The sequence below is a fragment of the Meriones unguiculatus genome, chromosome 3 (assembly GCF_030254825.1).
Source record: "Meriones unguiculatus strain TT.TT164.6M chromosome 3, Bangor_MerUng_6.1, whole genome shotgun sequence".
In the NCBI taxonomy this organism is placed as follows: domain Eukaryota; kingdom Metazoa; phylum Chordata; class Mammalia; order Rodentia; family Muridae; genus Meriones; species Meriones unguiculatus.
In genome coordinates, this window is record NC_083351.1 from 27,923,133 (window position 1) to 27,937,504 (window position 14,372).

The following is a 14,372-nucleotide window of genomic DNA, read 5'->3' on the forward strand; positions in this document are numbered from 1 at the left end:
CCTCTTGTTATCTCTACCAGGAGAGACTCTGGGCTTTCTATCCCCTTTCACATTCTGGTTTGGGTTTGCTCCCATAGCTGAGAAAGGACAAGTGGCAGTGGCCTCGATGCCAACACATCTGATTCAAGGCCCCAGGGCAAAGCAGTGATTCTCTGAGCCTTCACTTCCCTCTGTGGAGGAAAGCAGGTTGTCTTCTAGTCGCTTTGTGCCGCTGTGACAAAATACCCATCGGAAACCAGTTAAAGGACTTAAGATTTTACTTTCGTTTGTAGTTTTTGAGGGCTTGACCAAGCAGAGCTGGAACAAACACCTGCTGTTTCTGGGTCCAGAAAGACGCAGGGTGTCCTGGGAGTGGGGCGCTCCTCATGTGGACCAGAGGGGCAGGAAGGTGGCTAGGGACGCTATACCCACAAGGATCCACCCCTAGTGACATACGTTCTCCAGCTAGGTCCCCCCTTCATATCCAGACCGGAAGAGACTTAAATGCGCGTGGCCACACAGGAAGGTTTGCCGACTTCATGGACTGTGTAAACACGAGGGGCCATTGCTGGAGGGTCGCAAGTCTTCACAAAGATGGCGGCAAGGGGAGCCAGTGGCCCAGAGAGGAGCAACGGTTTACATGAGTACGCAGTCTGAGAGATCCCAAGGAAGGGATTCCGAGTGGCTCCAGCATGGATGCAGGAGCTTAAGATCAAGGCTTCCGAGCTCACTGGTGCCAGACAATGCAGGGCCTTGAGGGATATTTAAGCTACAGGTCATAAGGCAGGGGAAGGGCCCCTGAAGAGCCGGCAGGATGTGTCACCGAGCCGGCAGGATGTGTCACCCTGGCTTGCAGGTGAGGAAGAAGGCAAGACTGAAAGTAGGAGGTGGCTCCACCTGCCCGGTGAGAGATTATGAGGGATCTGAGCAGAAGGCAACCCAGGACCTTTGCATCTCCAGGCAGGCAGGGGACGGGACCTCCCATCCCTGCGGAGTGGCTTCCTCTGGGAACCGGAACTTCAGGTTCTCTGGCTTCTGAGCCAGATCCTCTAGTTCGTGGTTACCCTGAGGGAGGTCAGCAGCCTTCCTCATCCTAATTGCTTCCTGCCGGGAAGGCCGCCTTCTTCCCCAGGTGTCCTTGAGGAAGCCCTTGTGAAAGCAATGGAGCGTCTCAGAAGGAAGCCAGCACCTCCACCTGCCACTGCCGCCTCAGGCTTGTGGAGGGGACATTCCAAAAAGAGCCTTCCACCACTTCCTCCCATGCTGCTCCTACCACTTCTGGGTCAGTTTAAGAGCGCTCAGGAATTAGGCTGGGTTCAGTGTGGACGGTGGAAACAGGTGTATACCACAGTGATTCTGACCTGCCTGGCAGGTGAGGGCTGACATCCATCACGAGCCTGACTTGTTAAACTGAGCACACTGGATGTCAGGGCAAAGAGGAAATTGCACACCCTCTCTCTCTCTCTCTCTCTCTCTCTCTCTCTCTCTGTGTCTTTCTCTCTCAAGACAGGGTCTCACTATATGTGGCCTACGTTGGTCTCTGAACTCACACAGATCTGGGATTAAAGGTGAGCACTACCATGCCTCGACGTATTTTTCTAAGGAACTTAAGGTGCTGTTCTCTGTTTGGCTGCATGCTTTCTTCTGCTCAGAAGAATGCCTTTTCTTAATTTGCACAGAAACAACGTACTGACCATTGCCCAGCTTGTTGCCATCAGCTGCTATCCACTCATGGATTCTTCAGGTGCCGTCTACCAATGTCTCCTGCCATCAGCACCCTCTGGGCATGCTGGAACACTCCTGTCATCCCAGTGCTCGGGACACTAGGGGATTAGGGAGGCAAGGCCAGCCTGGGATGCAGAGTGGGACCCTGTCACAAACAAACAAACAAACAAACAAACAAACCACAAAGCAACCATTCCCCAGAGGCACAAAGCCTGTGATTCCAGGGTTGAAAAGGACAGGCCCGGTTGCCAGTTCTGGTTTGGAGGCTCAGACCTACACACATACGTATGTATATACATACATACATCTATAGGAGTGCTCTAGTTGTATGTATGCCTACATGATAGCAGAGGGCATCAGTCAGAAGAGGGCACCAGATCCCATAATAGATGGTTGTGAGCACCATGTGGTTAATGGGAATTGAACTCAGGACCTCTGGAAGAGTAACCAAATGCTCTTAACCAGTTTTTGTTTGTCTGTCTTTTGAGACAGAGTTTCTCTGTGTAGCCTTGGCTGTCCTGAACTCCCTTTGTAGACCAGGCTGGCCTCGAACTCACAGAGATCCACCTGACTCTGCCTCCCCGAGTGCTGGGATTAAAGGCATGCACCACCGAGCAGGGCTCTGCTTTCCGTTTTCTTTAAAGTAGCTTAAATGGGTTCCTATGCTCTGTGACTAGATTCCCTGCCAGACCAAAGATCTAGCTTGGCTCCAAGGAGGGCTCTGTGAACTCCGCTGGGCTCTTTCCCTCTGCCCCACCCTAGACCCACCCAGCCCCCTTTAGGAAGAACAGGAGGTCTTGCACGGTCACACCTTTTATTCTTTGTCAGTGGGAAACACACACACCACATGGTACAGGATTGATCAGTGAAGACGGTCGCTGTGAGCACAGCTAGAAGCAGCATGTCTGGAGAGGACGGGGCTACACTGGGGCTCGGCATACACGGCTTCCCTAAGCTTCCTTACTGCTTCGAAGACCCTGGACTGGCCAGCCTCCGCCAAGCAGAGGGACCCATGCATCCTGAGCAGCCTCGTCCGACCTCACTCTCTGACGGAGTTCAGAAGAGAAAACCCTCAAAAGTCTAGGGGGAAAAATCCCATGTTTTTCTGAGACTTTTTGAGCATGTGAATTATCCTCTTTCTTTAATAACAATGAAGAAGCTGTGCAAGAAATGTATTCTTAACCCCAAAGTGATTTCTAAAGTCAACAGACAGCCTCGCCCAGGGTGGATCTTCAGGAAATAACTCTTGCTTTTAACTTTTGCTTTTAATAAATTTTTGTGTAAAAATATTTACAGTGTTAGCTTACTGCCCTGCCTAGGAAGACCAGCTCGCTCTCTTCTCTTTTCCCTTACTCCCACGACCTTCTGGGTAAAATGGCTTTCTGCTTCTGAGGCTCTGCCATTGCCGGGGCAGAGGAGAATTAGTACCTTTGCTAAGGAGCTTGGTTTTCTCTTCATTTTAAAGGTACGTTAGTAATGAGGCAGCTGTATGGACTGCAGTGGGTACCTGAAGCAGCCTATGCTCATGATTTTTAGGGATGAGAAATAAGGGGCTCATCACTTAGCCAGAAAAGATAAATGAGGATAGCAGGCATGAGAAAGATGAATCTGGAACCACTGGATTCACAGAACTTTTGTAAGGGGATACAGAACCTCTAAGGAGAGCTTGATAAGTCAATGTTTTAACTGCCTACCTGTTTTTATGCCTGTGCAAGTCACGCACAGATCTCTGCCGACCTTGTGCTTCGTGGTGAGGGCTTCTGACGCTGGAGCAGAGATGGAAGACCTCTCTTCTCAAGGCAGGGATGGGCGCTCTACCACATGGGCATCTTGAGTTCCAGACACCCAAGGGAATGTGGGAGCAAGACCCAGCCTGCCTGTGGCTCCTCCCATCAGCGAGAGGGCAGAACCAGTCTGGGGCCTGTTGGGCTGTCTGAAACCCTTGGCCTAAGTAGCAAATATTGCCCATGAGTAGATGGCCAGAAGCCTGGACTGATCAGTCTTATGGGCAGAACTTGCCTACCAGCTTGGAAGAACAAAAGCAGCCCTCTCAGGAAGGAAGGTAGTGGGGAAGACAACACAAGATGCTTCCAGGATGCAGTCAGCAGCCTCCAAGAATGGCACTGGTCCATGCAAGGCTGCCCAGAAGCAGAAAAGAGGATGCTTGCAAATGGAGAGACTTTAAGCTCCACCTCCTCTTTTGGAAGACCACAGCCTCACAAACCTCTTGGCAGAAAGCCTCTGAAAGACAAAAGTCAATTTGTCCTGTCGCCAACATCCAGACAAATCAGACACAGAAATGAACGGGACGCAGAAGAGTCCCTTCGAGAGCCTTGTGTTCAAGTCTTGCCATTGTGTCTCCTGACCGCTTGCTCTCACGAAAGAGACCTCCCCACCCTCAACTCTAAACCTTACCTTCCAAGCCTGGGTAAAGGTACTGAAAACCCCTATCTCCCAGGGCTTTGAAGACAAAATGAGATGCAGGTCGACACAGCTTTTGAAAGCAGAGAAATTCTGTGCCATTGTGACTTAGGCTAGATTCAACATTTGGGGGGGGTAAGGAGATGGGGGGCAGAGAAGCTTTCAATAGAAGATTCAGGTCCCAGCTGAGCTAAGCTGTTGAGAATTTATATATCTGTGGTGCTGAGACAGCACAAGACATGCTTAACAGGCAGCTCATGAGAGCTATGGAACAGCCCCAGGAAGCATCAGTAGATAAACACCTGCTAGTATCATCTGAGGCTATGAATTCCTCAGCCTCACCACGTGACCTGGATAGGCAGGACACAAAGGAGGAGGCTTGCTACCTGCGAACGCCACAAGAAGAAAAGTCTGACAGAGTTTTGGACCACAGGTCAGAATCTACAAAAATGTCTACCAGCAGGGAGGTGAGCACTCAGAAGCAAGGCAACCAGCATCTCCCCTGCAGGGCAATCTCTGCCCCCACACACCCAGGCTTCACAAGCATTCTCTACTCCCACCCTGGCTGACAGCATCTCTGTACTAGACTGTTTTCACAGCAGTTCAAGAGGAAGCCAACTGTCACTGCACATCAAAGCTGACTTCTGATCGCAAGTGCAGGCGAATGGAAAGCGAACAACTGGAAGAACCCAGATGGATTTTTTTTTTTTCCGGAAAGCATGCAGCACAATAGTTAGCTCACGGACCCTAAAATTCAGAAAGCAAAGCCGGTGAGCTTGGGGAATTTAATTACCTGGCAGATCTCTAGGATGGAGGAGTTGGGGACAGCCTTTCCTTCGGCGTACACATAGTGCATTTTTATGCATTTGGTCCATAGATACAGCCCAGAGGCCTGAGCGGCAGCCGGATGATCCTTTTCTTCTCGCTCCTTCTATCTGAGGCCATGAAGGAACAAGCCAAACCCTGGAACCAACCCAAACTCAGAAAGAAGCTACTGAGATGTGGAGTGTGAACTGCCCTTGCTCATGGTGAGCCTCATTTTCCAGCACCCCAAGTGCGGACCGAGAGTCGCTTGTGGGACTGAAGAAAAGGGAACTGAGAGGAAGTAGCAGAAGCGGCAGGAACTGCTGGCGGTGAGAGAGCAGGTTCTCTGTGTCTAGTGGCAGCCCCACCCCTTTCGCCTAGACGTTTCCCCCCCTTGAACATTAGCGTTTGCATATTCATTTAAATCGGTTTTTATAAGAAACCAAGTATACAGAGTATATTTTAATAGTCTAATAAAATGATCTTTTAGCTCTTTGAAAGGGCACTAAAAAAATAAATATTACATAATTTTTTTTTTTTTTTTTTTTTTTTTAGTTTTTCTTAAAACTTCCACCCACGTGGCACCTAAGCTTCCACGGGCTTTTTGTTTAGTCTTTCTGCGGCTCTGGGTGGCGCTAGCTGGAGGACGCACTGGTTCCGACAACACGCCAGCTGCCTCGACCCCTCATCTCAGCTGCGTTCTACACCCCTGTCTGAGACCGAAACCCTCGGAAGCTGTCTCATCGCTCTGCGAGCTTCCAGGGGCCCTGGGATGTGGTTTTGTAAACAACAATATTCTTAGCACCTTCAGGTGCCTGGCATTGAACAAGTGCTCAACAAGCATTAGCTGAAGAAAGGACCCAGTGAACATTCCAAAGGCTGGGGGCCGGAGGAACCAGGAAGAGTCAAGGGGGCAGGGCGGAGATCACCTCTCAAGAAATCTGGAAAGGACAGATCCAGTTTGGCCCTCTGACTGGGGGCCTGTGGGAGCACAATGTTTATGTCGAGCATAATCCTGGGGACGACAGGACTGAAAAAAATCCAAGTCCTCAGCCCCTCCTTAACCTCGCCTCTTGGGTCAAAAGCCAACTCTCCTAAGCCCAAAGGATGTTGGTTCTAGGCCAAGGATAGAGGTGGAGCTAGTGACAGGCTATCTGAGGACGGGCTGCTTGAGGGGACCTGTCTCTTTTTGTAGGAACTTGACTCTGAAGAGAAAGGCTTGGGCAGAGGAGTGGGTGAGCTAGAGAGTAGAGGACATCAGGTTGGGAGGTGCCATGCCCGTCCTGGCCAGGGGCCCTGCCCCTCACCAGCCTCTATTTCTGCATGTCACACTGCAGCAGCAGCACAATAGATGGGTCGCTCTTGGCCGCCTCCTTGAACTCCTCCAGCGTGATCTGGTCGTCTTTATCCTGGTCCATCTTCTTGAAGATCTTGTCCACCCGCTGCTGGGGCGTGAGCCCGTCCTGGTTCATGCGCATCATGATCACGGTGCCCACCATCTTATAGATAGCCTGGTGGGACAAAGACGGAGGTGTGAGCACCCAGCTGTCGGGGAGGACTGGGGATGAATAGAAGGGATCTGGGGGGTGGGCTGGGAGGACCCCGGAGTTGGGTGGAGACACTAGGAAGAGATACCCGGCCCTTAAGACTGACTTTCCAGGGCTGCAAGCCTAAGTTTGAATCTGAGTTTGAACCCACATAAAGGTCGAAGGAAGGAACTGACTCCACAAAGTTGTCCTCTGACCTCACATGTACACTGTGATAACCCCTCCCCATCATGTATGTGCACAAGTGTGCGCACGTGCGCGCACACACACACACACACATTTCTTTTGAGACAGGGTCCAGTCATGTAACTCTGAGTGACCTAGAACTAGTTATGCAGACAAGGCTGGCTTTGAACTCACTACGTAGACCATGCTGGCTTTGAATTCACAGAGGTCCACTTGCCTCTGCCTATTGCGTGCTAGGACTAAAGGCTTGCAGCACAACACCCAACCAATATTTAAAACAAAACAACAAGATAGGCTGTTCCTAATGAGCACCTTAAATGAGTAGTGCCTCAAACCCAACTCTTTAACCCACTCCCCACCTGTTCTGTCTCTAGAATTCCCTGTCTCAACAAGTGAGGGCTTTATTCTTCCAGATTAAAAACAAACAACAACAAAATAAAAATTAAAAAAAACCCTCAAGCCATTCTTTGAGACAACATTTCATCTGTAGCCCAGGATGGCCTGGAACTCGTTATGTTGCTTAGCCTAGCCTTGAACTCACCATCCTTCCGCCTCAGCTTCCTGAGTCCTGGGATTACAGGGGTGTGCCACCATGCTTAGTTCTCATGTTCTTCTTCTCGCCCCCTCTTCCTCACACATACATCCACCCCTTCGGCAAAACATGTCAACCTGTCTAATTGTGTAACGGGCCCTGTGTCAACTTGCTTCCTATCGTTTCCTGCATGCGTGAAGGCCACCTCCCCCAGCTCCTGACTGGATTTCAGTGGAATCTCCTAACTGGTCTCCCCATCTCCGCTGCCCACCTGCTCCTCTACCATCGAATTGCCAGACTCAGATCAGACTCAATGTCTCTACCCTAGCCTGAGCCACTGCTGGCGTTCCTGGCTCCCTGGGGACATCTTCCCATCATTCTCCCCTCCACTCATGTCTCCACTACCGCCCTGGCCTCTTCCATGCTTTGAGCCATTCAAACACAACTTCACCTGCATGAGTGGATCACTCTGCAGACTTCAGGGTTAGCTCCACCCCATTTTCCTCCATCACCATCCCCTCCTTTTGCTTACTTTTTCCATACATTTACTGCCTGGCATGTCCCAAATTTGCTCACCGATCTACTAGGGAAAAAAAATAAACATTGCATGTGTGAGTGTGTGTGTGTGTGTGTGTGTGTGTGTGTGTGTGTGTGCGCACCAGAGCAAGGGCCATGACCTGTCTGAGGTCAGAGGACAACAGGTAGGAATTGGCTCTCTCCTTCTACCACGTGGGGTCTCAGGATCAAACTCGGGTAGTGAGACCTGGCAGCAAGCGCTCTTACAAACTGAGCCATCTCTCTCCAGACCTCAATACTTATTTCTTGAAAAAACAAATAAATTAACTTGGCTACCCTAGATTTGATTCCTTGATGGCTGCCACTTGCTACTTTTTGTTTATCTGGGAAAATGGGTATCACCACCTACCCTTCCCCAACACACACACACTGGTTAAATATTGGGCAAGGGGACGGACGGAACAACTGTGATGGGGGAATTTGGGGGAGCAGCTAGGAGACTCCTGAGGCTCAAGGGCATCGGACACCCACCCTGGCCGGGCCTTACCTCGATGATCTCCAGCATCTCCAGGCGAGTGATGCGCCCATCGCCGTCCAGGTCGTACATCTCAAAGGCCCAGTTGAGCTTCTGCTCGAAGCTGCCCCGGGAGGTGACAGAAAGGGCGCAGATGAACTCCCGGAAGTCGATGGTGCCGTCACCATTCTTGTCGAAGGTGCGGAAAGCATGCTGCGCAAACTTGGAGGCGTCTCCATAGGGGAAGAACTGAGGCAGGGGCGAAGGTTAGTGAGATGCTGTGACAGCCCCACCCTGCTTATCCCGACCTCCTGAGTTCAGGCAGCTTTCCGGTTCCTGGTACCTGTCCACCCTGCCCCATGCCCCGCCACGCCCCGCCCTGCACCTTGATGTAGAGTTGCTGAAACTCTTCTAGGTTGAGGATGCCGCTGGGACAGTCCTTCAGGAAACCCTTATACCACTGCTTTAGCTCTTGCTCGCTGAACTCCGTGTTCTGGACCAGGTCTTCCAGCACCTCGGGGGCCAGCTTGCTGTTGTTCTTCCCCATGGTTGGCCTGGAAGACAGAGAGCTCCCTCAGTGTGGCCCAGGCTGGGACTTCAGCCAAAGAGGCTCTCTACCCTCACCCAACAACTTGGAGCTCTCATCACACTCCCTGTCCCATAAGGATCCCTTCTTCCTAAAGCCCGTATTCTTCCTTGCACAGCAGGGTCCGTCATTTCCATAGCCTCTGGCTTCAGCAAACCTCGCCTTCCTTCAACATGCTCAGCCTTCACTCGGCCTCTCACAAAAAGCCTATTTTCACTGGGTGATTCTCTCTCTCTCTCTCTCTCTCTCTCTCTCTCTCTCTCTCCAGAACAGATGTCTCCTGTAAGGACATCTCCAGCCTTTCCAGGTGGCAGCTGATCCCCTCAGTGACTTGTGGTAGAGTATGGCCCAGTCTTTATCCTTACCTCTCCCATCATCCATAGCTCTCTAAGTCTATCGCATAAAGTCTCAACTCATCTTCCTGCTAGTAATGGTGCCTGTATTCGGCACCCTCCCTCCTGGGGAGCCTCCTCTCTTATCAGTGTCCCCCAGGAACCATTTCCCAAGTTCTTCCCCCAGGCTTTCCTGGGAGCCCCACACAGGAAGCATCTTTCCTTCCTTCCTGTGTACAAAGAGAAGTCCTAGCCTGGAGCAGTAATGACGCTGATTACATTTTGCTTCTCGTTAACCCTGTTCACTCCTGAGCATTTGTTGGGGGGGGCTGGGCTTGGTAGGAAGATAAAGCTAAGACAAGCCAGGCGTCAGTAGCTCATAGGAGGTTTCTGGAGATAGATGACTGCCTACAAAGGTCCTTCAATCCATGCCAACCTGGAGGTGTTAAAGCAGGGGTTTGCAAGCTGACACTCATTCCACAACACGGGATGCTTACGATATACCAGGTCCTGGAAACCCAGAGGTTTTTGGAATTTTCCTTCGGCTGCAATGGGCAATATGACTTGAAGGTGGGGCTGGAAAGATGGCTTAGTGATGAAGAGCACTCGCTTCTCTTCCAGAGAGCCCAAGTTTGTTTCCAGGCACCCATGTCAAGTGGCTCACAACCATCTGTGCCTCCGGCTCCAGGGCATCTGACACCTCTGACCACCGAGGGCACCTGCACTCATGTGCACGTACCCACAGGCAGAAACACACATCACTACACAAATCTTTAATAAAAGATGGCTTGAAGCGGAAAGGGGGTGAGCAGTACAGGGAGGGGCCTGGCATTCATTTCAAGTGGAGAGACGTGGATGGACTGAAAGGCACGAGGGAGGGGCCACGGTAGCTCCTGATGACTGCATTTGGGACCGAGACAAACACAGAAATCAAGGCACAGGATCCCCAGGCTAGTTACCAGACATCTTTGGAACTCAGGGTCCTCCTCTGTGCCTTGAGATCAGGGTGGCAGCATCCTTCCGTGGCTACTGACCTCCCAGCCTCAGAAGATGAAGGATTCTACAGAAGCCTAGGAGGTGGAGCATGCTATCTCCACGAGCTTGGAACTGCACCAGGGCCAGGGTGAGAGTCAAGGGTGTCTCTGGACCACCCACAGGCAGAAGTAAAGGGCCATCCTCACTGCCCCCACCCCACCCCCAAGACTGTGTAAGTTCAAGGCATACATAAGGCAGTTGGAGAACCGGAGAGCAAAGGTGTCTGGTGTGGGAGGCAGAACCTCTCCCCGTGGCTCTTGTAGGATGTGCCTGCGCGTCTACAGGAGGGGCTGGGTCTATGTGTGGGAGGGTGTCACCATATGAGGCTGCAAATCTGTCAGAGCGCACACGTCTCTGTGTCGTGGTGTCTGTGTGGTCCTCACCTTCTGCCTGCTTTCTTTTTCTCTCCCGTGCTACCTTCCCCACCTCTCTGTCTTCAGGGTCCTTACCCATGCCTGCCCCTACTTGGCTCTAGTCCCAGCGAGGACCAGAAAATGTCCCATCTTTTTTTAGATTTTTCAGAAAGTCAAAGTAGGCAGCACCCTTTGAGATCACATCCCCTTCCCCTTACTATAGGGAAAAAAAACAAAAAACAAAACAAAAAAACTGAGAGAGCAGTGGCTTGGGTGGAGGTGGGGGTCGGTGGAGGGGTTCCTCCCGGCTGAATCCCTGTCACCTGCTTGAGCCATCCTCCCTGCTGAGCCATGGCTGTCCTTTCTCAGCACAGACCTTCTCCACCCTCACCTGACTTCTGGGAATAACAGCTCTGATCCTGTGGTCTCAGCGGGATCATTTTTGCCTGAGCTGCAGCCCACAGTCTCTGACGGGCAGAAACTATATACCCATCCTAGTGGATACTCCCACAATCGCCTCAGCTACGACCAGATTCACCCTCAACTTGAACAATTGCTTTTCTCTACCCCCCTCTCTCCTTCACCCCTGGGTATGGGGTCTAAGAAGAAGGAAAAGGAGAAAAATAAAGACCCTGTGGACTATTTTAGATTTACCCCTTTTCTTCAGGTCCAGTTTGCCATTGGGTCTTGTGGTGGCCCATGTCCACAGAGCCCACCTGCCCCAAAGGAAGGGCCCTCCTTCTGACACCTCTGTCCAAGGGATGATTTCCCCTAGTTACAATGTAGGTATAGAGGTGACCCTCTGAAACTTCAGGGTTTTCTAGAATCTCACCTCAAGGTTAGGGTAGAGCTACCCATACACACTCATGACCAGACCCTCTGAAACTCCAGAATCATCTAGAATCTTGTTTCAAGCTGCCCACCTGTTGATCCTCGTCTTCCACTGCTCTGGCCATCACCACATACTCCTCCTGAGCCAGGCATCTCTCAGCTAGACCCCACCTCACCTATGTGCTTAGATAATTTCTCTGCCTTCATCCTTCTTCTCTGGGCAGACACAGGCTGCAAAGCTGCCTTCGTTCCTTCATTGAAACCTTCCCTGTAATCAGCCCTTTCAAGCTGGGCAGTGGTCAGGCAGCAGCATGGACTCAGCACTGTGGGCACAGGCAGACCTTGTGAGGATACGGTGTGGAACCCTCACACATAAACCGCTTCCCAACCCTTATCTAATGATATAGGACTCCAAGGGAGCCCTTTATATTGCCTGAAACAGGAAGAGCCCCCAGGTCTTTCTGCCCTACAGTAAGTCTGTCTTCTGGAAACTTTCCCTCTGTGCCTGCACATGAGCAGAAATGTGAAGGCAGAGCCTCGAATGCAGTCATGCTCAGTGAACGTCCCTTAGATTATGAGAGGAGAGCAACAGGCTCCTCTTCTTGGTACTGTGTCACACTGTTTTGTTTATCTGTGATCGCCTATCAAGCCTACTTCAGAGACAATGGAACCCAGAGTCAGGGAAAGGAAGGTTCACCCAAGGTCAACTGGAGCCCATCAGCCGCAAAGCAAAGACTAGGGCCTAGCTGGGGGGCATGTTCTGTTGGAGTGGTGGCTTCTGGAGTGCTGTCCTCCAGTTGAGGAGGTGCTCCTTGCTCAGAACTCTTTCCCTTCTATGCTTAGAGGCTTCTTCTAGAGGGCTCAGGGTTAGGGTTCAAGTGGAGAGGTGGCAGTGAAGGTAGGAGGGACTTGAAGGAGGCAATAATCCCACACCCTTGCCTAGCTTCAGAGGAGCTGGTGCTGAGGCAGTTGCCATGGTGACAACAGCTCCCTGGTCAGGAGATTTTCTCTTTCCCTCTCCTCCCTTTGCTCTTCTCCAGCAGCGACAATGGCAGTAACATCCAGGTCTTGGTCCTCCCCCTTCATAAAAAGAGGCAAAAGTGATACATGCAAGATGAGCAGTGTTGGCCACTTCTGATTTGGAGCTTTCATGCCAGGGTGGAAAAGACCCTGGAGACGGTCTTTTCTGACCATCTAGAAAAGACCCCTAGGAGAATAAAGCTATGATATGTAGGAAAGAGTATCCCATACCTAGGCCTGAGTAAAAAGGATGCCCCTACAGCGATGGCTGGGGCCTCTCAGGTCTCCTCTGAGAAATGTCCTAATGGTTCAAGCAGGGCTTCGTTTTCCTATAATCAGCTGTGGACCAGAATATGCCAGCGTTGGAAGGTTGCTCCTCTGCCCTGCTCGTTCTCCCACCTCCCGAAGAAGAATCTGAGAGGGGAAAAGACTTGGCTGAAGTCAAGCAGCAGCAGAGGCCAGCAAGCTTTGCACCAGACGATTCTGCTGCCACGTTCATACTCAGGGAGAGGGAGAAAATGAGTCTACACGGATCTTTGGCCTCAGCTCTACAAAGAGCAGGGAGCCAAAAGTGGGAACAGCTAGGCACCAAAAGGGCAGAGAAGAACTGGTCACCAAGAGAGCACTCAGGCGTGTTTGGGTGAGAGGGGTGACCAGGTACAGAGACAGACTGGAGCTGCTGGGTGGTCTCCTGGAAGGTTCATTCTCCAGACAAGATAAGGATATGAGATCTCTGTCTAGCCTGGGGGCTACTAGAGGCGAAGCTGCTGAATGTGCCTGGAGTAGGACCCTGTGTGTGTGGGGGGGAGGGGGGCTGTGTTCATCCTTCCCTCAGATACGCTGTCAGCGTAAGGGGTTAGAGATAGTGCGATCAGAGAATGGATTTGCTAAGGAGGTCTCTTTGGGAAAGGGCCCTGAGGTGTGAAAGAAGTGAACTGTGGGTGTGGGCTACCTCCAGGTTGAGGTTTCCGGGGCACTTGGCAAGCCATCGTCTCCAGAGGTGACAACAGGGGACAGGGTGACTGGAGCCTCAGGGACAGCACACCCCCAGGTGTGTGTGTGTGTGTGTGTGTGTGTGTGTGAGCACGTTTGCACTGGGGCCAGAGGAAAAATTAATTCTTACCTGAGCTGGGGGTAAGAAGGTGGCCGTACCTCCTTCCTTGAATTGGGGACCCGGCTTGAAGTGAAAGTCCTTTGCCCAAGGCGGACTCTCCAGATGGCCGTCCACCTATAACAGACCCAGGGTCAGGAAGATGGATCTGAGCAGATGAGGATGGGAGGGGAAACGCAGAGGAGGAGAGACTCAGGGCCTCCGCCCCACGGGGCTGCTCTGAGGGCCCGGCCCTATCCGCATTACCTGAGGCTGAGTCGCCGGATGGCTCCGAGCCTGGGCGGCCGCGGGGACGATACGGCGACCAGGCGCACTCCGGGCTCTGTAGGGTCCGCGTCGGAGCCGCCTCCCAAGCTCTTGTATCACTATGTGCTCCTCGAAGACGACACGATTTGCATAAGGGCCGCCCCCTCTCAGGAACCTTGGACATCGATTGGATCAGCTGGCACCGAGTGACAGGCGAGGTTTCAGGTGGGGTTGGGGTGGCCTGCGAGTCCGGGCCACTACGAGAGCGAGCCCCGCCCGCCCGCCTGCGCTGACCTTCCCCGAGTCGCCAGGATTGTAGAGGGCTGTACCCCCATCTGTCCCTCAACCCCGAGGCTCAGAGCCTGGGTCGCAGTTTGGAGCGAAAAGGACCGATGATTAAAGTGGATTCGCAAAAAAAAAAAAAAAAAAAAAAAAAAAAAAAACAACAACCTCACTGTTGCTATGGGAACAGAAGAACCACAGTCTCTAAGCCGTCTCTTCCTGGGCCGCAGCGGGGGTGGGAGTAGAAGAGGGGGTGATTCACACGAGGCGACCCCGGCCCGTGTCCCACCTGAAACCGGAGGGGGCCAGTGGGAGCCGCGGAGCGGCAGGGTGGAGGTGGGAAGGAATGGGG

The 14,372-nt window shown here is 52.0% G+C and overlaps 1 protein-coding gene across 2 annotated transcripts; it reads right to left on the reverse strand.

The window, feature by feature from the left end:
* Positions 1-2,499: 2,499 nt before the first annotated feature.
* Hpcal4 (hippocalcin like 4) lies at positions 2,500-14,115 on the reverse strand. Of its 2 annotated transcripts, XM_021639491.2 has the most exons (6): positions 13,739-14,115; positions 13,505-13,609; positions 12,613-12,795; positions 8,610-8,778; positions 8,258-8,473; positions 2,500-6,440 (listed from the first exon to the last, which is right to left on the reverse strand). In XM_021639491.2, exons 4-6 carry the CDS (start codon positions 8,769-8,771, stop codon positions 6,243-6,245), a joined length of 576 nt encoding a protein of 191 aa, XP_021495166.1. In that variant the 5' UTR covers positions 8,772-8,778; positions 12,613-12,795; positions 13,505-13,609; positions 13,739-14,115; the 3' UTR covers positions 2,500-6,242. The 2 variants fall into 2 exon arrangements, with proteins under 2 accessions (XP_021495166.1, XP_021495165.1); XM_021639490.2 differs by lacking the exon at positions 12,613-12,795 and having other exon boundaries at positions 13,739-14,112.
* Positions 14,116-14,372: the final 257 nt, after the last annotated feature.